Raw genomic sequence first — 26,500 nt, 5'->3', positions numbered from 1 at the left:
ACTTTGACAAGACCTCCACAAGATGTTGTCCTCCTCCTGTGTGACATACAGGACTGTAGGAAAGTGCACTCTTTCTTGGCATGGTTACCCCCGTTTTCTGTCTGTTGTCAGTATGTTTGGCTGTGTCTACTGGGTTCCTGCTAACCAGGACCCCAGTAGTTTTGCTCTCTCCTCTAAATTGTACATTTTTCTTCCCACAATTGGCATACTGTTCCCCCAATGTAAGTCCCTTGTATATGGTACCTAGGTATGCAGGGCATTTGGGTTCCAGGGGATTGCTACGGGCTGCAGCAGTTATTCTGACACCCATCGGGAGCCCATGCAAAGGGTTCTGCAGGCCTGCCATTGCAGTCTGCGTGAACCGGGTGCATGCACCTAGTTTCACTACAGGTCATTGCATCAGGTCACTAAGTCACCCCTATGGTAGGCCCTCTCAGCCCAGAGGGCAGGGTGCAGGTACCTTGTGTGTGAGGGCACTCCTGAACTAGCAGAGGTACCCCCACAAACTCGAACACCATTTTACTGGACTTCATGAGTGTGGGGACGCCATTTTATATATGTACTAGACATAAGTCACTACCTATGTCCAACTACATAATGGTAACTCAGAACCTGGGCATGTTTGGTGTCAAACATGTCAGAATCATACCCTAATACTATTGCAAGTATTGGAAGTATGATTCCATGCACTCTGGAATCTCCATAGAGGACCCCCCCCAGCATTGTTACCACCAGTCTTAAAGGATTTTTCAGGCAGCCCAGCTGCTGCCACCCCTCAGACAGGTTTCTGCACTCCTGCTGCTTGATCTGATCAAGCCCAGGAAGGCAGAGCAAAGGATTTCCTTTGGGAGAGGGAGGTAACACCCTCTACCTTTGGAAATAGGTGTAACTGGTTTGGGAAATAGGTGTGACTCCCCAAGCCACTAGTTTGTTTTAAAGGGCACATTTGGTGCCCTCTGTGCATAAACCAGTCCACACAGGCTCAGGGACCCCTAGTACCTGCTCTGGTGTGAAACTGGACAATGGAAAGGGGAGTGACCATTCCCCAGTCCATCACCACTCTAGGGGTGGTGCCCAGAGCTCCTCCAGAGGGTCCCAGGGTTCTGCCATCTTGATTCTAAGGTTGGCAGGGAACTCTGGGAGCATCCGAGTGACCAGGCCAGGCAGGGGACATCAGAGCCCCCCTCCTGATAGGTGCTTCCTTGGTTGGGTGACTAATCCCCCTTTCAAGGCTATTTAGGGTCTCTCTCTTGGGTGGGTCCTCAGACTCGGCTTGATAGATTCCAGCAGGACTCCTCTGCCACCTTTACTTCAACTTCTGGGCCTCCGGAACCGCAACTGGACCCTCCAGGAACCTGCAAATCAATGAGGACGACACCTCTGCAACATTGTATCCAGAATTCCAATCAGCTTTGCAACAGTTTCCTCGCAGTGCACCCTCAGAAGACTGCAACTCTTCATCCTGCACAAGAAGAAGAAGGAATCTCTCTTGGAGTGAAGGAGTCACTTTCCTGCTACCGCAGGCACCTCAAAAAAGCGACTGGCTTCCTGGATCACCTCTCCTGCTGAGCTGCATGGATCCTGCATCACGGGTGGTGGTCCGGAGTAGTCCTCTTGGGGCTCTCTGCTAGCTGTCCAACTTTGGAAGAGGCAAGTCTTTGCCTTCCCACGCAGGACAGCACCCCGTGTACTGCGTCTCTTGCAGCTACCAAGGCTTGTTTGCATATCTTCCAAGGGATCTTCAGGCAACGTGTAGCTACAGTCTCTAGCACTCCTTCCTGCAAATCCCAGCCTCTTGCATGGTTCTCTTGCAGCGTGGGATCCACTTTTGAAGTGCTGCGTGGGCTTCTTCTATGGCTTCTGTAGCCCTGTCCTGTGGGCGCTGCCTCTGCTCCTGTGGACTCTGTGCGACACCGAGGGTCCCCTGTGACTCCCCCTCCTGGGTTGAGTCCTCTTGGGTCTTGCTTGTCTGCGGCAGCACCTCTTTTCCACTAACAGTGAGTCTGCCTTTGCCAAGGCTTGTTGGTGGAAATCCTGTACCGACACCAGTCTGCAATCTTCCTTCCAGCGTGGGACATCATCTGCATTCATCTGGAACTCTTCACCGTCTCCTGAGCTGCAGCGCTGACCTGTTCTTCAGAACCGTCAACCAACTCCTGCATCCACAGTTAGGTGGGTAGTACCTCGTGCTCCTCTTGGACTCCACTGTGACTCTTGGACTTGGCCCCCCTCTCTCCACAGGTCGTCTTTCTTCAGGAATCCACCACTGGTTTTCTTGAAGTTTTCTCTGGGTGTCTTTTTTTTCTTCTTTTCCTCCTTCTGGGTGGTTTGAGGAAAATCCAGTGTTTTACTCCTGCATTCCTGGTCACTGGGGGGTACTGTGGTACTCACCTTTGTGATTTTCTAACATCCCCAGCCCCCCTCTACACATTTTACTTACCTTGGTGGGGGTACCTTGTTTGCATTCCATTTTTTAGTATATGGTTTGTGCCCCCCCTGTGTTCAGTAATGAAAATGTCACTTACCCAGTGTACATCTGTTCGTGGCATTAGTCGCTGCAGATTCACATGTTTGGCACAGTCCGCTGCCTGGTGTTGGGCTCGGAGTATTACAAGTTGTTTTTCTTCGAAGAAGTCTTTTTGGTCACGGGACCGAAGGACTCCTCCCTCTTCGGCTCCATTGCGCATGGGCGTCGACTCCATCTTAGATTGTTTTCCCCGCAGAGGGTGAGGATGGAGTTGTTTGGTATAAATAGTGCCCATGCAATGGAGTGAATATGTATGTACGTTAAGAGTTTATAATAATTATTTACAAATGTTCAGATGTTTAAGATTTATGATCTACTTCTAAACGGCTACAGGCTTCCCGGGGAGGTGGGAGGGTACATGTGAATCTGCAGCGACTAATGCCACGAACAGATGTACACTGGGTAAGTGACATTTTCAGTTCGATGGCATATGTTGCTGCAGATACACATGTTTGGCATAGACTATAAAGCAGTTACCTCCCCTAAAAGCGGTGGTTTAGCCTGTAGGAGTTGAAGTAGTTTGGAATAATGTTCTTAGTACAGCTTGGCCCACTGTAGCTTGTTGTGCATTTAGTACGTCTACACAGTAGTGTTTAGTAAACGTATGAGGCGTAGACCAGGTTGCAGCCTTACATATTTCGCTCATAGGAATGTTTCCTAGAAAGGCCATTGTAGCACCTTTCTTTCTGGTTGAGTGTGCCTTTGGTGTAATAGGCAATTCTCTTTTGGCTTTAAGATAGCATGTTTGAATACATCTGACTATCCATCTAGCAATGCCTTGTTTAGAGATTGGATTTCCTATGTGTGGTTTTTGAAAAGCTATGAACAGTTGTTTTGTTTTCCTGATTAGCTTTGTTCTGTCAATGTAATACATTAGTGCTCTTTTGATGTCTAATGTATGTAGTGCCCTTTCAGCCACAGAATTTGGTTGTGGGAAGAACACTGGCAATTCTACTGTTTGATTTAAATGGAATGGTGAGATTACCTTTGGCAGAAATTTTGGATTTGTTCTTAGAACTATTTTATTGTTGTGTATTTGAATAAATGGTTCTTGTATGGTAAATGCCTGTATTTCACTTACTCTTCTGAGGGATGTGATTGCAATGAGAAATGCGACCTTCCAGGTTAGATATTGCATTTCACAGGAATGCATGGGTTCGAAAGGTGGACCCATGAGTCTTGTTAAGACGATGTTAAGATTCCATGAAGGAACTGGTGGTGTTCTTGGTGGTATAATTCTTTTTAGCCCTTCCATGAATGCTTTAATAACTGGTATTCTAAATAGAGACGATGAATGAGTAGTTTGTAGGTAAGCAGATATTGCTGCGAGGTGTATTTTTATAGATGAAAAAGCGAGATTTGCTTTTTGCAAATGTAGTAAGTATCCTACTATGTCTTTAGTAGAGGCATGTAATGGTTGTATTTGATTGGCATGGCAGTAGTAAACAAATCTTTTCCACTTAGATGCATAGCAGTGTCTAGTGGAAGGTTTTCTAGCTTGTTTTATGACCTCCATGCATTCTTGTGTGAGGTCTAAGTGTCCGAATTCTAGGATTTCAGGAGCCAAATTGCCAGATTCAATGATGCTGGGTTTGGATGCCTGATCTGTTGTTTGTGTTGTGTTAACAGATCTGGCCTGTTGGGTAGTTTGACATGCGGTACTAGTGAAAGGTCTAGTAGAGTTGTATACCAAGGTTGTCTTGCCCATGTGGGTGCTATCAGTACGAGTTTGAGTTGGTTTTGACTCAACTTGTTTACTAGATATGGAAGGAGAGGGAGAGGGGGAAAAGCGTACGCAAATATCCCTGACCAACTCATCCATAGAGCATTGCCTTGTGATTCGCGGTGTGGGTACCTGGATGCGAAGTTTTGGCATTTTGAGTTTTCTTTTGTTGCGAACAAAACTATCTGGGGTGTTCCCCAAATTTGAAAGTAATTGTTCAGAACTTGGGGGTGAATTTCCCATTCGTGGACTTGTTGGTGGTCTCGCGAAAGGTTGTCTGCTAGTTGGTTTTGTATTCCTGGAATAAATTGTGCTATTAGGCGAATGTTGTTGTGAATCGCCCACTGCCAAATTTTTTGTGTTAGGCGGCACAATTGTGTTGAGTGTGTTCCTCCTTGTTTGTTTAAATAATACATTGTTGTCATGTTGTCTGTTTTGACAAGAATGTATTTGTGTGTTATTATGGGTTGGAAGGCTTTTAATGCTAGAAATACTGCTAACAGTTCTAGGTAATTGATATGAAATTTTGTTTCGTGTATATCCCATTGTCCTTGAATGCTGTGGTGATTGAGGTGTGCTCCCCACCCTGTCATGGAAGCATCTGTTGTTATACGTATTGAGGCACTGGGTCCTGAAATGTCCGCCCTTTGTTTAAATTTTTGCTGTTCCACCATAGAAGCGAGAGGTATGTTTGGCGGTCTACCAACACCAGATCTTGAAGTTGACCTTGTGCCTGTGACCATTGTGATGCTAGACACTGTTGTAAGGGTCGCATGTGTAGTCTTGCGTTTGGGACAATGGCTATGCATGATGACATCATGCCTAGAAGTTTTAGCACAAATTTTGCTTGTATCTTTTGGTTTGGAAACATAGCACTTATTACCTTGTGGAATGACTGCACTCTTTGTGGACTTGGAGTGGCAATTCCTTTTGATGTGTTGATGGTTGCTCCTAGATATTGTTGTGTTTGACACGGTTCTAGGTGTGATTTTGTATAGTTGATGGAAAACCCTAGTTTGTGAAGGGTTTGTATGACAAATGTGGTGTCGTTTGCGCATTTTTTTACTGTGTTGGTCTTGATTAGCCAATCGTCTAGGTAAGGGAACACATGTATCTGTTGTCTCCTGATGTGTGCTGCTACTACTGCTAGACATTTTGTGAACACTCTTGGTGCAGTTGTTATTCCGAATGGCAACACCTTGAATTGGTAATGTATTCCTTTGAATACGAACCGTAGGTACTTTCTGTGAGAAGGGTGTATTGGTATATGAAAGTACGCATCCTTTAGGTCTAATGTGGTCATGTAATCTTGCTGTTTGAGCAGTGGAATGATGTCTTGTAGTGTGACCATGTGAAAATGGTCCGATATGATGTAGGTATTTAGTGTCCTGAGATCTAATATTGGTCTTAATGTTTTGTCTTTTTTTGGAATTAGAAAGTACAGGGAGTAAACTCCTGTGTTTTTTTGTTGTACTGGTACTAACTCTATTGCATCCTTTTGCAGTAGTGCTTGAACTTCTAGTCCTAAAAGTTCTAAATGTTGTGGTGACATTTTGCGTGTTTTGGGGGGGATGTTTGGTGGGAAGTTGTGGAATTCTATGCAATAGCCATGTTGGATTATTGCTAATACCCAATTGTCTGTTGTAATCTGTTGCCAAGATTGGTAGAATTGGCTTAGTCTTCCCCCCACTGGTGTTGAGTGAAGGGGTTGCGTGACTTGAAAGTCACTGTTTAGGTGGAGGTGTTTTTGGAGTCTGGAATCTTCCCCTACTCCTTGGGAATTGACCCCCCCTATATCCCCTGAAACCTCCCCTTTGGAAGGAACCCTGATATGGTGTGGTTCTTGTTTGTTGGCTGGTGGTGTCTGTGGGTTGGCCACGAAACCCCCCTCTAAATGGAGTTTTTCTGAAAGAGCCTCTGCTCTGCGGGGAGTAGAGTGCGCCCATGGCCTTGGCCGTGTCTGTGTCCTTTTTAAGTTTTTCAATGGCTGTATCCACTTCAGGGCCAAAAAGTTGTTTTTCGTTGAAGGGCATATTAAGGACAGCCTGCTGGATTTCAGGTTTGAAGCCTGAAGTGCGGAGCCAAGCGTGTCTCCTTATGGTGACAGCAGTGTTGACTGTTCTCGCTGCAGTATCGGCTGCGTCCAGTGAAGAGCGGATTTGATTGTTTGAGATCGTTTGTCCCTCTTCAACTATTTGCTGCGCCCTTTTTTGGTATTCTTGGGGAAGATGGTCTACGAGAAGTTGCATCTCATCCCAGTGAGCGCGGTCATATCTGGCCAGCAGCGCTTGAGAATTTGCGATGCGCCACTGGTTGGCTGCCTGTGATGCTACTCTTTTCCCTGCCGCATCAAATTTTCTGCTTTCTTTGTCCGGAGGTGGGGCGTCACCAGATGTATGGGAATTTGCTCTTTTGCGAGCTGCCCCTACTACTACGGAGTCAGGTGGTAACTGCGAAGTAATAAACACTGGATCTGTGGGTGGTGGTTTGTATTTTTTATCCACCCTTGGGGTGATGGCTCTTGATTTTACGGGCTCTTCAAAAATTTGTTTTGCGTGCCGTAACATCCCCGGTAGCATTGGGAGACATTGATATTGGCTATGTGTAGCCGAGAGGGTGTTAAATAAAAAATCATCCTCTATAGGATCTGAATGCAGTTGGACATTGTGGAATTCTGCAGCCCTAGCCACCAGTTGTGAGTATGAGGTACTGTCCTCTGGCGGTGACGGCTTTGTGGGGTATGAATCTGGATCATTGTCCGGCACTGGGGTGTCGTATAGGTCCCAAGCGTCTTGATCCTGATCATCTTGACTTATGGTAGTTTGCGCTGGTGAGTGCATTTGTGGCGGTGTTTGTGCCGGCGATGCCTGTTGTAGTGGAGAGGGCGGAGGCGTGACTTTTTTTACCACTTTGGCTTGTGGTTGTGCGTCATCCTTGAGGAGACTGATCCTTCTTTTCCTCATTATTGGGGGAAGGGTTGATATCTTCCGTGTCTTGCTGGATGTACAGTCTCTTTTGTGTGTAGTCTGATTCTACACTTTGGAGCTCTTGTCCAAATCTGTGCATCTGGCCACTTATTCCTTGTTCCTCTGAGTAGGATGAAGGTGTGGTATTTTTCGGCGCCGAGAGAGAATCTTTTTTCGGTTTCGGCACCGACAGAATTTTTGTTCCTTTCGGCATGGATTCTCGGTGCCGATGTTTTTCGGTGCCGGTATCTTGTCTTTGTCTCTCGGAGCCGCTTTCTCGGCTCCGAGGTTGCTCCATGGCGGTCCCTCGACCGGAGTCGGGTGTCTTCGCTATGGGCGTGCCCTTTTTCGGCGCCTTCGACGGGTCGCCTGTTTTATGGGTCGAGCCATGGCCTGTTGGCAGTGGCGTCCCCTGGGCTTTTGTCTTCTCGACGGTTTTACTTTTCGACGTCTTACTCACAGTTTGTTGCTGTTGTTCGACGTCGGAGTCTCCGGATTCTGATTCCGGAACCGAGAATGTTTCCTCTTCGTCGTCGAAACGTTGTTTTGTCGGCGTGGACGCCATTTGTAGACGCCTGGCTCTTCGGTCCCGGAGTGTTTTTCTGGACCGGAAGGCTCCACAGGCCTCACAGGTATCCTCCTTGTGCTCGGGGGACAAGCACAAGTTACAGACCAAGTGCTGATCTGTATAAGGATACTTACTGTGACATTTTGGGCAGAAACGGAACGTGGTCCGTTCCATCGGCTTCGATGTCGCACGCGGTCGGGCCGACCAGGCCCCGATGGGGGAATCGAAGCTACCCCAAAGTCTTCCGATGATCGGTGTCGATGTACCTAACTATCCCGATACCGAACGGAACAATACCGACGCTTTCTTCCGAGATTCTGACTAACTTTCCGAACCGAAACACGGAGCGAAAAGGAATACGTCCGAACCCGACAGCGGAAAAAAAACAATCTAAGATGGAGTCGACGCCCATGCGCAATGGAGCCGAAGAGGGAGGAGTCCTTCGGTCCCGTGACCAAAAAGACTTCTTCGAAGAAAAACAACTTGTAATACTCCGAGCCCAACACCAGGCAGCGGACTGTGCCAAACATGTGTATCTGCAGCAACATATGCCATCGAACTGGTTATTACTGTTTTCTAACCTTTTCTATGCCTATTTCAGATTTTTTGTGTATATATTTAGTGTATTACTTACCTCCTAAGGGTGAGTCACCTGTCTAGTGATTTGTGATAATCTGTGCCAAAAATAAAGTACCTTTATTTGTGTACAACTGAGTGTTTTCCTTCATGTGTGTAAGTGCTGTGTGACTACAGTGGTGTTGCACGAGCTTTGCATGTCTCATAGATAAGCCATGGCGGCTCATCCACAGCTACCTCTAGAGAGCCCGGCTTCTTGACACTGCCTACACTTCACTAAGAGGGGATACCTGGACCTCGTATAAGGTGTAAGCACCTTGGGTACCCACCCCACACCAGGCCAGCTTCCTACAATGACCATATTGTGATACACTCCAGCCGTCTGAATTAATCATATTATGCCATGGTTTTGTCAAGCACGGAGGCCGTCAATGGGTAGTGGTCTAGACCAGGATCATCTGGAGGATCCACATTATAGTAATCCCAGGAATCATTAGTGGAGCGCTCGACTGAAGGGTGATCAGAAGGGTTAATGGGGGCTATTGGAACTACCTGGCATAGTGTACAAAAGAGAGGACCCCCTCTGTCATAGGCATGTGGTGTGCACATGCATGATGGTGGTGGAAATAGAGGTGTGCTGTGTGGTAGAGAAAGAGGTATGGTGGATGTGTTACGCAATTCTTCGGTGCTGGCTCAGGGGAGGGGAACCTGGAAGATGATATCCCCGCCGAGGCAGTGTAGGATGCTGGCTTGTTGTGTGGTGAACACCTATGGTGTTTGCAAATTATACCAGATCCAGGCAACCCCTATTAGTTAGTTAGATAGTGTCTAGGAAGCCAGGGCTCTCTAGTGGTAACTGTGGTGAGCAGCCAAGACGTATCTAGGAGGAATGTAAAGCATTTTCAATACCACTGCAGTCACACAGCAACTTATCACACATGAAAGGAACCACACAGTGTTGCAAAAGAAAAAGGTACTTTATTACATAAACACTGAACTAGATTACTTATAGGCAGTCCCTCAACTGGAGTTAAGTACACGTAGTACACTGTAAGTATTAGGAATTAGCATAGAAAAACAAGCATTGACAAGAAATTGCAGAAAATGGTTAGGGCCCTATAGGGGGCCAAACCATATACTAGAATAGCGGAATGCAAAGTTAGGTCCCCCACCCAAAGGTGTGGAATAGTTAGCTGGGAGGAATTAGGACCCCAAGAGGTGAGTACCTAGGTGACCCCCAGTGACAAGGAGAGAAGAGGTAATTTACCTGGTCGTCGCAAAGAATAACAAGGGGACTTGGAAAAGCAAGACTGCAAGACCAGGACCAGTTCAGTGGAACCCAACGGTGGATTCCATAAAAAAGGACCTGTAAGAGAAGGGGACAGAATACAGTCCACACAGGATTGTCCAGGTGGAGCAGGAGCCACTAGTCATCCTTCTGTGGATGAAGATAGGGGTTGATGAGGGAAGATGAAGATCAGCTGTGAAGCCCAGAAGGTCCTTGGAGTCATGCAGCTGTCCCACGCCAGTCCGCAGCTGGTCTGTGGTCAGGAGGACCACCAACAAGCCTTAGCAAATGCCAATCAGGGCAGTAGAGGACTTGCAGCAAAGAAGAGGGCTAGCAAGGTCCAGCGGACTCTACCCTTGGAAGGGAGTCTGGGCTGACCCTCAGCAGTCGGGAGACCCAGCAGAAGCAGTCGCAGCCCCCACAGGTAACCCACTGGCAGCAAGCACAGTAAGCTGCAGTGAGGCCCAGTCGGCACACCTGGAGAGGAGTCCCACATCACTGGAGCAGCAGAGGAGAGACTGTCCTTGCAAGGATGAAGTGCTGGTGGCTGGGGCTACTTGGAGCCTGAAGATCCTTTGGCACAGGAGTCAACAAGCCTTGGTTGCTGCAAGAGTCGTAGTGCACAGGGGTACTCTGTCCTGCAAGGAACGGCAAGGGCTCACAGTCTCCCAAAATAGACAGAGAGGACCAAGAGGACCACTCAGGACCACCACGCATGTTGGAGGACCCACGCAGTTTCTGTGGAGAGCAGATCCCAGCAGCCGGACGTTGTTGCCTTATGTGCCTGCAGATGCAGGGGAGTGACTCCTTCACTCCAGGGGAGATTCCTTCTTACTTCTTTGGTGCAGCTGAAGTTTTGCCAACCCCAGAGGATGCACAGCCATGAAAATATTGCAATTAATGGAAGGAGCCCGAAGAAACAATGTTGCAACGTGAGGATGTCCTGTGAGTTGCAGGCTTGCTTTGTTCCTGTGAAATCAAACAGCAGTTCTGGTGGCCAGGAGTAGAAGAGGTTGATGCAGAGGAGTTCTGGTGGAGTCTTGCACGCCAAATCTGGGGACCCACCTGTAAGGGAGTCCCTAAATAGCCCAAAAAGGGTGCTTGGTCACACTGCACAGTGACCACCTATCAGAGGGGGTCACTGACGTCAGTCACCAGTCCTGACCATACAGATGCTCCCAGGGGCCTCTGCACATCTTGTTTCCAAGATGGCACAATCAAGTGGCCACCTGGAAGAGCTCTGGGCACCACCCCTGGGGCAGTGATGGAGAGGGGTGTGATCACTCCCCTTTCCTTTATGAGGTTTTGCACCAGAGAAGGGACCGGGGGTCCCTGAACTGGTGCAAACCGGTTTATGCATAGAGGGCACCAAATGTGCCCGTCAAAGCAAGTCGATGGCGTGGGCAGGTTACCCTTCCCCAGCCTTGTAACACTTATTTCCAAGGAAGAGGGTGATGCTCCCCTCTCCTACAGGAACTCCTTTGTTCTGCCTTCCCCTGCTTGAGCTGGTCAAGCAGCAGGAGGGCAGAAACCTGTCTGAGGGGCTGCAGCAGCGTGAGCTGCCCGCCAACCCTGGAATCGTAGATGCAATACTGGGGGTGGGGGGGGGCTCTAAGGGGCCCCAGAGTGCATGGAATTATGCCACCAATACTGGCATTAGTAGTGTGGTATGATTCCTACATGTTTGATACCAAATATGCCTAGGTTCGGAGTTACCATTATGTAGCTGGACCACAGTGGCCTATGACCAGTAAACGGGTAACATTACTTCCCCGCACTTATGAAGTCCAGTGCATTAGAACTGGAGTTTGTAAGGGTACCCATGCTCTTGCAGGGGTGCCTTCTCACACAGGGACCTGCACCCTGGCCTCTGGGTTAGGAGGGCCTTCCGCAGGCGTGACGTACAGTGACCTCGTGCAGTGACCAGTAGTGAACGGGTGCATGACCCTTTTCATGCAGGCTGCAATGTCAGGGCATTAGAACACAGTTTGCATGGGCTCCTAAGGGTGGCATAATGCATGCTGCAGCCCATTGGGACCCCTGGTGTACATATGCCCTAGGTATCCAAGTACCATATAATAGGGACTTACAGGGGTACACCAGTCTGCCAATTGTAGGGTACATAGGGTACCAAAGCAACCAAATTTAGAAGAAAGAGCACAATCACTGGGGCCCTAATTAGCAGGATCCCAGTGGAAAAAGTCTAAACACATTGATAAACAAGCAAAAAGTGGGGTTAACCGTGCCAAAAAGAGTGACCTTCCTGCAGGCGGGTTTGCCATGATTTTGCCTGCAACTGTGTGGATAGACAGACATTTCTGTATGGCATCTAATTCTTGTTGGAATCTCTTGAGGATCAGAGAATCAACGTGCTCGTCTCTAGGCATCGAGGAGGCCTCAAGGTCAACTTCGCGTTTGGCTTTGAGGAGCCTTTTGGTGTCAACAGGATTTTGGGCATCTGCCTAATATGAGCCTTTGGTGGGACAGCTTTTGCTTTCATCTTAGCTATTACTCATTTAAAAAAGTTACGCTACTGGGCTGGTTCTAGAGAGGATTGATTCGCTGATGGCGAGTCTTAACGATCTAAAAAAGTCTACAGATGTTGTAGTTAGGTTTTCTGTAGAGGCACCAGCCAATTGTCTAGGTAAGTATATACCTTGTGACCTAGATGTCAAAGGTGAGCTGCAACTTGTGACTTCACTTGGTAGATATCCTGAAAGCAGACTGGAAGAAGAAAGGGAGTACACAAAGCTGATAGTGAGGACAGGCTACCTGGAATATGGAATCCGGTGCCTGTAAGTTGTCAAGAGCATTGACTATCCTGATTCTTTGTTTGTCCTCCTCTATGGATTTAGATGCCAGGCTTAGGAGTGCAGCTGTATGTATGATTGTGACCTGTAACACTGTACATATGGCTCAGGTTGGTATAATGGCTATCTGTTAGAGGATTCAACCCCAAAATATGGATATGATGTTCCTATGCCCCAACAAAAGGATTGAGTTCTTTGTTGCTGTAATGTTCTTAGCAATCTTGCCATATCCACGTCTAATTTAATGTTTTGGAGAGCATCTTCCACGTGTTTGCTGAACAATGATGGCCCAACAAATGGCATGTTCATAATTCCAATTTGAACTTCAGCTGTGGACGAAATGGTGCTCAACTAATCTTACCTTTGTTAGACAGCAGCTCCAGTAATTTATCAAAAGCCAGTATTTGCCATGTCCATATCCAAATCAATAAGCATTATAGATGCCTTTTCTCCTTCCTGAAGAATCATTTTTGTTTCTTTTCTTCTGGTAGTAGGTCTAGGTATGGGGCTCACTGCCTGTCGAATCTACATGTATTAGCCACCCTAACTGACATTGCTGCTGTAGAGGAACATCTTTCAACAGGCATATCCATTCACCACCCTTCTCTATCTGATGGTGTCACTAACGGTAGTGTTGGATTTCTCATTCTATATTGATGAGCATTCATGATGACAAAGTCTGCTTTTGGGTGCCCAAGGAAGCAAGCTGATAAGTCTTCTGAAATTTTAGATTTCTTCTCCAGCCTAGGTGCTAAAGCAGCTACTATAGTTGGAATTTTCATGAGCTTAACAACGTCTCTTAGAGGAATCCTTTTACAGATTTTCTCGCTGGCTCTTTAAAGTTATATAAAAAGCAGTCATTCTCTCTGACAGAGTCAGGCAAATCAAATATTTCTGCAGATCTTTCCACCAAACTGTGAAAATTACTGATGTCATTTGGTGGCAAATCTACTGCTGTGGGTGCCATTGGCTGTCTTACTGGGAGAATATAGTTGCAGCATTCATTACGCCTTAGACTGTCCATGTTACGCAACTCTCCCTCCTCCACATTTATGTACTGCTCATCACCGGTTCTTAAGGAAAACTTGAAAAGCGCTTGCTTGCTCTGCTGGTGCGGAGTTGGAGGCTGTGGAGTCTCAACAACTTCTGTTCTTGGAGCATCAGGTATCTGTTCTGAGATGTGAAAGATTACTGTTGGGTAGGTTGTGTCAGTGTACCTGATGGAAATCTTGTATAATAGCCCCCCATCATATGGCGTAGATCCTGTATCAGATTTACTGGTCCCCTCATCATTGAATGTTCCTCACAGTTTTCATTAAAAAAATTCATACAGACCATTTTGGCAGTTATTATATTATTTATCTTCTTTTAAATGCTGTGTTGAGTAATTGAGATGAAAAGGTTTGGGGTGTGCCTGGGGAGAGTATTATTTGCCTCTTGAATTTAGTTTTTGATGCCTCAGCTGAACCTAGTTTTCTTTTAGATTTATTTTGTTCTCTCCGGACATAGGAGAGCTTACCTCAGACTCTTTCTCTAAGGAGATATGCCCAGCAGCCTTATTTTTCAAACATCCATCTCAGAAGCCTCCCCTCATAATCAAGGAGAGCTTTATCTGAACATATTTTGTAGATCTTATAGTCTTTACACTTGCAGATCATCTGTGAAAACCCACATTTCCCCCACAGCAGTCACAAGCCCTAAGGAGGCTAATTTTTTAATTTTCCATATGTATACCTGTTTACCCTAACCTAAAGGTAGCGGTGGAAAGAATCTGCATCTACAAACATCTAGGGATTTTAAATTGAGTATTTCAGTGGAAATGAAGCACATACCTACTGTGAAGTGAGAGCAAAACTCAGAAATTCCCTTTCACATGATGTACTGAGGAAATCTGATGTGTGATGACATTTGGGAGAGGTGGACTGCACTCTCACGTCATTGGCTGAAGTTTGATTCTTTTTCAATGAGGTAGATATGCGATTAAAGACACATGGCTTTGAGGCCACGCAAGCAGGCAGTGCCTTGTACTGATATTGTTAAGTTACAGAGGGATTCCCACTTCAGTGACATGGAGTGTGAATTTATGAAATATCCAAAGCAGAAAAAAAAAAAAAACGAACGATTATCACACCAAAAAAGTATACTATAAATCTACTGCTCAAATACTCACATCTGCAGCGAGCTGTTGGTTGCATTGATAAGGCCAAGGTCTTGGGTCTCTCCCAGTATCAGCAAGGCACACTTTTCATGGCCCTAGAAGCACAGACAGATATAGAAGTTATAAACTAAGACAGAAAATCAAACATGACGCTAAAGCCCACATATTCTGAGTCTTGTGAACACAGCTTAATTCACTCAAGTGAGGGTTACGATCTGAAAGATGTGTGGTAAAACTAAGAGATGGGGGTTAGAGCCAGATACCTAGAGACTTTATACCAGGGGCTAGAGTAGAGAAGAAGTCAGCGAAGTGCATTTCCAATAACCAGTTATGGCTACATGTAAATTCCAGGTGGTAGCAAAAAAGTATGAACTCTGCCTTGTCAGGGTTACATTTCTATAAAGTGTTTGGCATCTTTTTGAAAAGTTTTGAAGAAAAAGGTACTTACCTTAGGTAACTATCTGTGCGATGGCGTGTGTGGCTGTAGAAACACATGCTTTGCACCCCTTTACTAGCTGTCCAACTTTGGAGGGGGTGAGTCTTTGCCTGTCCTTGCAGGACGGTAACTGTAAGGAAATGCCTCCTTGGCATGGTTACCCCCTGACTTTTTGCCTTTGCTGATGCTAAGTTTTGATTTGAAAGTGTGCTGAGGCCTGCTAACCAGGCCCCAGCACCAGTGTTCTTTCCCTAACCTGTACTTTTGATTCCACAATTGGCACAACCCTGGCACCCAGGTAAGTCCCTTGTAACTGGTACCCCTGGTACCAAGGGCCCTGATGCCAGGGAAGATCTCTAAGGGCTGCAGCATGTCTTATGCCACCCTAGGGACCTCTCACTCAGCACAGACACACTGCTTGCCAGATTGTGTGTGCTGGTGGGGAGAAAATGACTAAGTCGACATGGCACTCCCCTCAGGGTGCCATGCCAACCTCACACTGCCTATGGCATAGGTAAGTCACCCCTCTAACAGGCCTTACAGCCCTAAGGCAGGGTGCACTATACCAAAGGTGAGGGCATAGGTGCATGAGCACTATGCCCCTACAGTGTCTAAGCAAAACCTTAGACATTGTAAGTGCAGGGTAGCCATAAGAGTATATGGTCTGGGAGTCTGTCAAAAAAGAACTCCACAGCTCCATAATGGCTACACTGAATACTGGGAAGTTTGGTACCAAACTTCTCAGAATAATAAACCCACACTGATGCCAGTGTTGGATTTATTGAAAAATGCACACAGAGGGCATCTTAGAGATACCCCCTGTATTTTACCCAATTGTTCAGTGCAGGACTGACTGGTCTGTGCCAGCCTGCTGCTGAGAGACGAGTTTCTGACCCCATGTGGTGAGGGCCTTTGTGATCTCTGAGGACAGAAACAAAAGCCTGCTCTGGGTGGAGGGGCTTAACACGCCCCCGGCTCGACTTGTGGAGAACAAACACTTCAGGGAGGACTCCCCGGCGACTGAGTCCGTGAGTAGCCAGAGTCCCCCCCCCCCCTTGAGCCCCCACAGCGACGCCTGCAGAGGGAATTCCGAGGCTCCCCTTGACCGCGACTGCCTGCTTCTCAGAACCAGACGCCTGGTAGGGACACTGCACCCGCATCCCCCAGGACCTGACTAACAAACTAACAAACTCTTACTCCCCCCCAGGAACTGTTGAAAATTGCCCTGTCTAGTTTTAAAATAGCTATATGTGATTTATATGAAAACTGTATATGCTATTTTGCTAATTCAAAGTTCCTAAAATACCTACCTGCAATACCTTTCATTTCAAGTATTACATGTAAATCTTGAACCTGTGGTTCTTAAAATAAACTAAGAAAGGAAAATGTCACTTACCCAGTGTACATCTGTTTGTGGCATTAGTTGCTGCAGATTCACATGTTGTGCATAGTCTGCCGTCTGGTGTTGGGTCGGAGTGTTACAAGTTGTTTTTGTTCGAAGAAGTCTTTTCGAGTCCCGAGACCGAGGGACTCCTCCTCCTTTGTTCCATTGCGCATGGGCGTCGACTCCATGTTAGATTGTTTTCCCCGCAGAGGGTGAGGTAGGAGTTGTGTATGTTAGTAATAGTGCCCATGCAATGGAATGAATAAGTGTAGGAAGTTGGCTCTGTATGTGCTATTTCAAAGTAAGGAATAGCATGCACAGAGTCCAAGGGTTCCCCTTAGAGGTAAAATAGTGGTAAAAATAGATAATACTAATGCTCTATTTTGTGGTAGTGTGGTCGAGCAGTAGGCTTATCCAAGGAGTAGTGTTAAGCATTTGTTGTACATACACATAGACAATAAATGAGGTACACACACTCAGAGACAAATCCAGCCAATAGGTTTTGTATAGAAAAATATCTTTTCTTAGTTTATTTTAAGAACCACAGGTTCAAATTCTACATGTAATATCTCATTCGAAAGGTATTGCAGGTAAGTACTTTAGGAACTTCAAATCATCAAAATTGCATGTATACTTTTCAAGTTATTCACAAATAGCTGTTTTAAAAGTGGACACTTAGTGCAATTTTCACAGTTCCTAGGGGAGGTAAGTATTTGTTAGGTTAACCAGGTAAGTAAGACACTTACAGGGCTTAGTTCTTGGTCCAAGGTAGCCCACCGTTGGGGGTTCAGAGCAACCCCAAAGTCACCACACCAGCAGCTCAGGGCCGGTCAGGTGCAGAGTTCAAAGCGGTGCCCAAAACACATAGGCTAGAATGGAGAGAAAGGGGTGCCCCGGTTCCGGTCTGCTTGCAGGTAAGTACCCGCGTCTTCGGAGGGCAGACCAGGGGGGTTTTGTAAGGCACCTGAGGGGACACAAGCCCACACAGAAATTTCACCCTCAGCAGCGCGGGGGCGGCCGGGTGCAGTGTAGAAACAAGCGTCGGGCTTGTAATGGAAGTCAATGGGAGATCTAGGGATCTCTTCAGCGCTGCAGGCAGGCAAGGGGGGGGTTCCTCGGGGAAACCTCCACTTGGTCAAGGGAGAGGGACTCCTGGGGGTCACTCCTCCAGTGAAAGTCCGGTCCTTCAGGTCCTGGGGGCTGCGGGTGCAGGGTCTCTCCCAGGCGTCGGGACTTTAGGTTCAAAGAGTCGCGGTCAGGGGAAGCCTCGGGATTCCCTCTGCAGGCGGCGCTGTGGGGGCTCAGGGGGGACAGGTTTTGGTACTCACAGTATCAGAGTAGTCCTGGGGTCCCGCCTGAGGTGTCGGATCTCCACCAGCCGAGTCGGGGTCGCCGGGTGCAGTGTTGCAAGTCTCACGCTTCTTGCGGGGAGCTTGCAGGGTTCTTTAAAGTTGCTGGAAACAAAGTTGCAGCTTTTCTTGGAGCAGGTCCGCTGTCCTCGGGAGTTTCTTGTCTTTTCGAAGCAGGGGCAGTCCTCAGAGGATGTCGAGGTCGCTGGTCCCTTTGGAAGGCGTCGCTGGAGCAGGATCTTTGGAAGGCAGGAGACAGGCCGGTGAGTTTCTGGAGCCAAGGCAGTTGTCGTCTTCTGGTCTTCCGCTGCAGGGGTTTTCAGCTGGGCAGTCCTTCTTCTTGTAGTTGCAGGAATCTAATTTTCTAGGGTTCAGGGTAGCCCTTAAATACTAAATTTAAGGGCGTGTTTAGGTCTGGGGGGTTAGTAGCCAATGGCTACTAGCCCTGAGGGTGGGTACACCCTCTTTGTGCCTCCTCCCAAGGGGAGGGGGTCACAATCCTAGCCCTATTGGGGGAATCCTCCATCTGCAAGATGGAGGATTTCTAAAAGTCAGAGTCACCTCAGCTCAGGACACCTTAGGGGCTGTCCTGACTGGCCAGTGACTCCTCCTTGTTTTTCTCATTATTTTCTCCGGCCTTGCCGCCAAAAGTGGGGCCTGGCCGGAGGGGGCGGGCAACTCCACTAGCTGGAGTGTCCTGCTGGGTTGGCACAAAGGAGGTGAGCCTTTGAGGCTCACCGCCAGGTGTGACAATTCCTGCCTGGGGGAGGTGTTAGCATCTCCACCCAGTGCAGGCTTTGTTACTGGCCTCAGAGTGACAAAGGCACTCTCCCCATGGGGCCAGCAACATGTCTCGGTTCGTGGCAGGCTGCTAAAACTAGTCAGCCTACACAGACAGTCGGTTAAGTTTCAGGGGGCACCTCTAAGGTGCCCTCTGTGGTGTATTTTACAATAAAATGTACACTGGCATCAGTGTGCATTTATTGTGCTGAGAAGTTTGATACCAAACTTCCCAGTTTTCAGTGTAGCCATTATGGTGCTGTGGAGTTCGTGTTTGACAGACTCCCAGACCATATACTCTTATGGCTACCCTGCACTTACAATGTCTAAGGTTTTGTTTAGACACTGTAGGGGTACCATGCTCATGCACTGGTACCCTCACCTATGGTATAGTGCACCCTGCCTTAGGGCTGTAAGGCCTGCTAGAGGGGTGTCTTACCTATACTGCATAGGCAGTGAGAGGCTGGCATGGCACCCTGAGGGGAGTGCCATGTCGACTTACTCGTTTTGTCCTCACTAGCACACACAAGCTGGTAAGCAGTGTGTCTGTGCTGAGTGAGAGGTCTCCAGGGTGGCATAAGACATGCTGCAGCCCTTAGAGACCTTCCTTGGCATCAGGGCCCTTGGTACTAGAAGTACCAGTTACAAGGGACTTATCTGGATGCCAGGGTCTGCCAATTGTGGATACAAAAGTACAGGTTAGGGAAAGAACACTGGTGCTGGGGCCTGGTTAGCAGGCCTCAGCACACTTTCAATTGTAAACATAGCATCAGCAAAGGCAAAAAGTCAGGGGGCAACCATGCCAAGGAGGCATTTCCTTACACAACCCCCCCCCAAACGAAAGAGGATGAGACTAACCTTTCCCAAGAGAGTCTTCATTTTCTAAGTGGAAGAACCTGGAAAGGCCATCTGCATTGGCATGGGCAGTCCCAGGTCTGTGTTCCACTATAAAGTCCATTCCCTGTAGGGAGATGGACCACCTCAACAGTTTAGGATTTTCACCTTTCATTTGCATCAGCCATTTGAGAGGTCTGTGGTCAGTTTGAACTAGGAAGTGAGTCCCAAAGAGGTATGGTCTCAGCTTCTTCAGGGACCAAACCACAGCAAAGGCCTCCCTCTCAATGGCACTCCAACGCTGCTCCCTGGGGAGTAACCTCCTGCTAATGAAAGCAACAGGCTGGTCAAGGCCATCATCATTTGTTTGGGACAAAACTGCCCCTATCCCATGCTCAGAGGCATCAGTCTGCACCATGAACTGCTTAGAATAATCTGGAGCTTTTAGAACTGGTGCTGAGCACATTGCTTGTTTCAGGGTGTCAAAGGCCTGTTGGCATTCTACAGTCCAGTTCACTTTCTTGGGCATTTTCTTGGAGGTGAGTTCAGTGAGGGCTGTCACAATGGATCCATATCCCTTCACAAACCTCCTGTAATACCCAGTCAAGCCAAGGAATGCCCTGACTTGAGTCTGGGTTTTTGGAGCTACCCAGTCCAGAATAGTCTGGATCTTGGGTTGGAGTGGCTGAACTTGGCCTCCACCTACAAGGTGGCCCAAGTAAACCACAGTTCCCTGCCCTATCTGGCATTTGGATGCCTTGATAGAGAGGCCTGCAGATTGCAGAGCCTTCAAAACCTTCTTCAGGTGGACCAGGTGATCCTGCCAGGTGGAGCTAAAGACAGCAATATCATCAAATAAGCTGTGCTAAAGGACTCCAAGCCAGCAAGGACTTGATTCACCAACCTTTGGAAGGTGGCAGGGGCATTCTTTAAACCAAAGGGCATAACAGTAAACTGATAATGCCCATCAGGTGTGGAGAATGCTGTTTTCTCTTTTGCTCCAGGTGCCATTTTTATTTGCCAGTACCCTGCTGTCAAGTCAAAGGTACTTAAGAATTTGGCAGCACCTAATTTATCTATGAGCTCATCAGCTCTTGGAATTGGATGAGCATCTGTCTTGGTGACAGAGTTGAGCCCTCTGTAGTCCACACAAAACCTCATCTCTTTCTTTCCATCTTTGGTGTGAGGTTTGGGGACTAAGACCACTGGGCTAGCCCAGGGGCTGTCAGAGCGCTCAATTACTCCCAATTCCAGCATCTTGTGGACTTCCACCTTGATGCTTTCCTTAACATGGTCAGATTGTCTAAAGATTTTGTTCTTGACAGGCATGCTGTCTCCTGTGTTCACATCATGGGTACACAGGTGTGTCTGACCAGGGGTTAAGGAGAAGAGTTCAGGAAACTGTTGTAGGACTCTCCTACAATCAGCTTGCTGTTGGCCAGAGAGGGTGTCTGAGTAGATCACTCCATCTACTGTGCCATCTTTTGGGTCTGATGACAGAAGATCAGGGAGAGGTTCACTCTCTGCCTCCTGATCCTCATCTGTTACCATCAACAGATTGACATCAGCCCTGTCGTGGAAGAGCTTAAGGCGGTTTACATGGATCACCCTCTTGGGGCTCCTGCTTGTGCCCAGGTCCACCAGGTAGGTGACCTGACTCTTCCTTTCTAGTACTGGGTAAGGGCCACTCCATTTGTCCTGGAGTGCCCTGGGAGCCACAGGCTCCAGGACCCAGACTTTCTGCCCTGGTTGGAACTCAACCAGTGCAGCCTTTTGGTCATACCAAAACTTCTGGAGCTGTTGGCTGGCCTCAAGGTTTTTGGTTGCCTTTTCCATGTACTCTGCCATTCTAGAGCGAAGGCCAAGTACATAGTCCACTATGTCCTGTTTAGGCTCATGGAGAGGTCTCTCCCAGCCTTCTTTAACAAGGGCAATTGGTCCCCTTACAGGATGACCAAACAGAAGTTCAAAGGGTGAGAATCCTACTCCCTTCTGTGGCACCTCTCTGTAAGCGAAAAGCAGACATGGCAAGAGGACATCCCATCTCCTTTTGAGCTTTTCTGGGAGCCCCATGATCATGCCTTTTAATGTCTTGTTGAATCTCTCAACCAAGCCATTAGTTTGTGGATGGTATGGTGTAGTGAATTTATAAGTCACTCCACACTCATTCCACATGTGCTTTAGGTATGCTGACATGAAGTTGGTACCTCTGTCAGACACCACCTCCTTAGGGAAACCCACTCTGGTAAAGATACCAATGAGGGCCTTGGCTACTGCAGGGGCAGTAGTCGACCTAAGGGGAATAGCTTCAGGATACCTGGTAGCATGATCCACTACTACCAGGATATTGAAAATGTCACTTACCCAGTGTACATCTGTTCGTGGCATCAGTCGCAGTAGATTCGCATGTTCTGCAATAGCTCGCCATCTGGTGTTGGGCCGGAGTGTTACAAGTTGTTTTTCTTCGAAGAAGTCTTTCGAGTCACGGGACCGAGTGACTCCTCCTTTTGTCTCCATTGCGCATGGGCGTCGACTCCATCTTCGATTGTTTTTCCCCGCAGAGGGTGAGGTAGGAGTTGAATTGTAGTAATAGTGCCCATGCAATGGAGTGACTAAGTATGCACTTATTTAAGGTTGAGATGATACATATATAAATAATTGAAGGTAACTTCCAAACTGCTACAGGCTCCCGGGGAGGCGGGTGGGCACATGCGAATCTACTGCGACTGATGCCACGAACAGATGTACACTGGGTAAGTGACATTTTCAGTTCGATGGCATCTGTCGCTGTAGATACGCATGTTCTGCAATAGACTAGTAAGCAGTTATTTCCCCAAAAGCGGTGGATCAGCCTGTAGGAGTGGAAGTAGTCTGAAATAATGTCCTTAATACAGCTTGACCTACTGTGGCTTGTTGTGCGGATAACACGTCTACACAGTAGTGCTTGGTGAATGTGTGAGGCGTAGACCATGTGGCTGCCTTACATATTTCTTGCATTGGGATGTTTCCTAGAAAGGCCATGGTAGCACCTTTCTTTCTGGTTGAGTGTGCCCTTGGTGTAATGGGCAGCTGTCGTTTAGCTTTAAGGTAGCAGATTTGGATGCATTTAACTATCCATCTGGCTATACCTTGTTTTGAAATTGGGTTTCCTGCATGAGGTTTTTGAAATGCAATAAAGAGTTGTTTAGTCTTTCTGATGTTCTTTGTTCTGTCAATGTAATACATTAATGCTCTTTTGACATCTAATGTATGTAGTGCCCTTTCAGCTACGGTATCTGGCTGTGGAAAGAACACCGGAAGTTCCACTGTTTGATTTAGATGGAACGGTGAAATAACCTTTGGCAAAAATTTAGGATTGGTCCTTAGGACGACTTTATTTTTGTGTAGTTGTATAAAAGGTTCCTGTATAGTAAACGCCTGAATCTCGCTTACTCTTCTCAGGGAAGTAATGGCGATGAGAAATGCCACCTTCCAGGTTAGGAACTGTATGTCGCAGGAGTGCATGGGTTCAAAAGGTGGACCCATAAGTCTAGTTAGGACAACATTTAGGTTCCATGAAGGAACAGGTAGTGTTCTTGGTGGTATAATTCTCCTAAGGCCCTCCATGAATGCTTTAATGACTGGTATTTTATATAGGGAAGTTGAATAGGTAGTCTGCAGGTATGCAGATATTGCTGCAAGGTGAATCTTAATGGAAGAGAAAGCTAGGTTAGATTTTTGTAAGTGAAGCAAGTAACCCACTACATGTTCTGGAGTTGTGTGTAAAGGTTGTATTTGATTAATATGGCAGTAGCAAACAAACCTCTTCCATTTACTTGCATAGCAGTGCCTGGTGGATGGCCTTCTTGCTTGTTTTATGACTTCCATACATTCTTGGGTAAGTTGTAAGTGCCCGAATTCTAGGATTTCAGGAGCCAGATTGCTAGATTCAGCGATGCTGGATCTGGGTGTCTGATCTTTTGGTTGTGCTGTGTCAACAGATCTGGCCTGTTGGGCAATTTGATGCAGGGTACCACTGATAGGTCTAGCAGCGTTGTGTACCAGGGTTGCCTTGCCCAAGTTGGTGCTATCAATATGAGTTTGAGTTTGCTTTGACTGAGTTTGTTTACCAGGTAAGGAAGGAGAGGGAGAGGAGGAAAAGCGTAAGCAAATATCCCTGACCAGTTCATCCATAGGGCATTGCCTTGGGATTGTTTGTGTGGGTATCTGGATGCGAAGTTTTGGCATTTTGCGTTCTCCCTTGTCGCAAACAAGTCTATCTGAGGTGTTCCCCAGAGTTTGAAATAAGTGTTCAGTATTTGGGGGTGAATTTCCCATTCGTGGACCTGTTGGTGATCTCGAGAGAGATTGTCTGCGAGTTGATTTTGTATCCCTGGTATAAACTGTGCAATTAGGCGAATTTGGTTGTGAATTGCCCAATGCCAAATTTTTTGTGCTAACAGGCTTAACTGCGTGGAGTGCGTCCCTCCCTGCTTGTTTAGATAATACATTGTTGTCATGTTGTCTGTTTTGACGAGAATGTATTTGTGAACTATTATTGGTTGGAAAGCTTTTAGTGCTTGAAAAACTGCAAGAAGTTCTAGGTGATTGATATGCAGTTTTGTTTGATGTACGTTCCATTGTCCTTGTATGCTGTGTTGATCGAGGTGTGCTCCCCACCCTGTCATGGAAGCATCTGTTGTTATTACGTATTGTGGCACTGGGTCTTGGAAAGGCCGCCCCTTGTTTAAATTTATGTTGTTCCACCACAGAAGCGAGAGGTAAGTTTGGCGGTCTATTAACACCAGATCTAGAAGGTGACCCTGTGCTTGAGACCACTGTGATGCTAGGCATTGTTGTAAGGGCCTCATGTGCAGTCTTGCGTTTGGGACAATGGCTATGCATGATGACATCATGCCTAGGAGTTGTAATACCATCTTTGCTTGTATCTTTTGTGTTGGATACATGCGTTGTATGATGGTGTTGAAATTTTGAATTCTTTGTGGACTTGGAGTGGCTACTCCTTTTGATGTGTCTATTATGGCTCCCAGGTATTGTTGTACCTTGCGTGGCAGAATTTTGGATTTTGTGAAATTGACGGTGAACCCTAGTTTGAAGAGGGTTTGTATGATATGATTTGTGTGATTTGAGCACTCTATTAACGAATGGGCCTTGATTAGCCAGTCGTCTAGATATGGGAACACATGTATTTGCTGTCTTCTGATGTGTGCAGCGACTACCGCTAGACATTTGGTAAAGACTCTTGGTGCGGTTGTTAATCCGAAAGGCAGTACCTTGAATTGGTAATGTATTCCTTTGAATACAAACCTTAGGTATTTCCTGTGCGATGGGTGTATTGGTATATGGAAATAAGCATCCTTGAGGTCTAAAGTTGCCATGTAGTCGTGCAGCTTTAGCAATGGCAATACTTCTTGTAGTGTGACCATGTGGAAGTGGTCTGATTTGATGAAAGTGTTGACTACTCTGAGGTCTAGGATTGGTCTCAGTGTTTTGTCCTTCTTTGGTATCAGAAAGTACAGTGAGTAAACTCCTGTGTTTATTTGTGTGTTTGGCACTAATTCGATTGCATTCTTTTGCAATAGTGCCTGCACTTCTATCTCTAGGAGATTGGAATGGTGTGTTGTTAAATTTTGTGCTTTTGGTGGTATGTTTGGAGGGAACTGTAGAAATTCTATGCAGTAACCATGTTGGATAATTGCTAGAACCCAAGTGTCTGTAGTGATTTTCTCCCATGCTCTGTAATAATGACCTATTCGTCCCCCCACTGGTGTTGTGTGGAGGGGGTGAGTGACATGTGAGTCACTGTTTAGTAGTAGGGGTTTTGGGGCTTTGGAATCTTCCTCTATTTCTAGGGAATTGCCCTCCTCTATATTGTCCCCGAAAACCTCCTCTATACTGTCCTTGGTAACTGGACGGTGTGGCTTGTGAGGTGCTGGCTTGTGTGCTTTGACCCCGAAACCCCCCTCGAAAGGGCGTTTTACGGAATGAGCTGTAATTCCCTCTGCTCTGCGGGGAGTAGAGTGCGCCCATGGCTTTGGCAGTGTCCGTATCTTTTTTGAGTTTCTCAATCGCTGTGTCCACTTCTGGACCGAACAGTTCTTTTTCATTAAAAGGCATATTGAGAACTGCTTGTTGAATCTCTGGTTTAAATCCAGACGTTCGGAGCCATGCATGCCTTCTGATAGTTACAGATGTATTAATTGTCCGTGCAGCTGTATCTGCAGCGTCCATGGAGGAGCGGATCTGGTTGTTGGAGATGGCCTGTCCCTCCTCAACCACTTGTTTTGCCCTATTTTGGAAGTCTTTGGGCAGATGTTCAATGAGATGTTGCATCTCGTCCCAGTGGGCTCTGTCATAGCGCGCAAGTAGTGCCTGGGAGTTCGCGATGCGCCACTGGTTTGCAGCTTGTGCTGCGACTCTCTTACCAGCTGCATCAAACTTGCGGCTTTCTTTATCTGGGGGTGGTGCATCTCCAGATGTGTGAGAGTTGGCCCTTTTCCTAGCTGCTCCTACAACAACAGAGTCTGGTGGCAGCTGTGTTGTGATGAAAGCCGGGTCCGTAGGAGGCGGCTTATACTTTTTTTCCACCCTTGGTGTGATTGCCCTACTTTTGACCGGGTCCTTAAATATGTCTTTTGCGTGCCGGAGCATACCAGGGAGCATAGGCAGGCTTTGGTAGGAGATGTGGGTGGAGGAGAGTGTGTTGAACAAGAAATCATCCTCGACCTGTTCTGAGTGGAGGCTTACGTTGTGAAATTGTGCTGCTCTAGCCACCACCTGAGAGTACGCGGTGCTGTCTTCTGGTGGAGATGGTTTTGTAGGGTATGCCTCTGGGCTGTTATCTGACACTGGGGCGTCGTATAGGTCCCATGCGTCCTGGTCTTGGTCACCCTGGCTCATGGTGGTGTGAGCTGGGGAGTGTGATGGCGTTTGTGCTGGTGAAACGTTAATCACGGGCGGAGGAGAGGGTGGTGGTGTAACTCTTTTCACCACTTTTGGTTGTGGTGCTTGTTCCGTCTGGAACTCCAACCTTCTCTTTCTCCTAATGGGGGGAAGGGTGCTTATTTTTCCTGTCCCCTGCTGAATGAAGATACGCTTTTG

At 47.2% G+C, this 26,500-nt stretch overlaps 1 protein-coding gene across 4 annotated transcripts in view; it reads right to left on the bottom strand.

Moving 5' to 3' along the window:
* ANKRD52 (ankyrin repeat domain 52) overlaps positions 1-26,500 on the bottom strand; it is a 664,467-nt gene that overhangs the window by 124,531 nt on the left and 513,436 nt on the right. For all 4 annotated transcript variants that reach the window (XM_069230557.1, XM_069230556.1, XM_069230555.1 and 1 more), the window contains one exon: positions 14,629-14,711. In XM_069230557.1, coding sequence (XP_069086658.1) covers positions 14,629-14,711 — 83 coding nt within the window. The remainder of the gene's footprint in view (positions 1-14,628; positions 14,712-26,500) is intronic.

This window comes from Pleurodeles waltl, chromosome 4_2 (assembly GCF_031143425.1).
Source record: "Pleurodeles waltl isolate 20211129_DDA chromosome 4_2, aPleWal1.hap1.20221129, whole genome shotgun sequence".
NCBI lineage: Eukaryota > Metazoa > Chordata > Amphibia > Caudata > Salamandridae > Pleurodeles > Pleurodeles waltl.
Note: the sequence above shows the minus strand (reverse complement) of the source record. Positions and strands in the feature narration are given on the sequence as shown.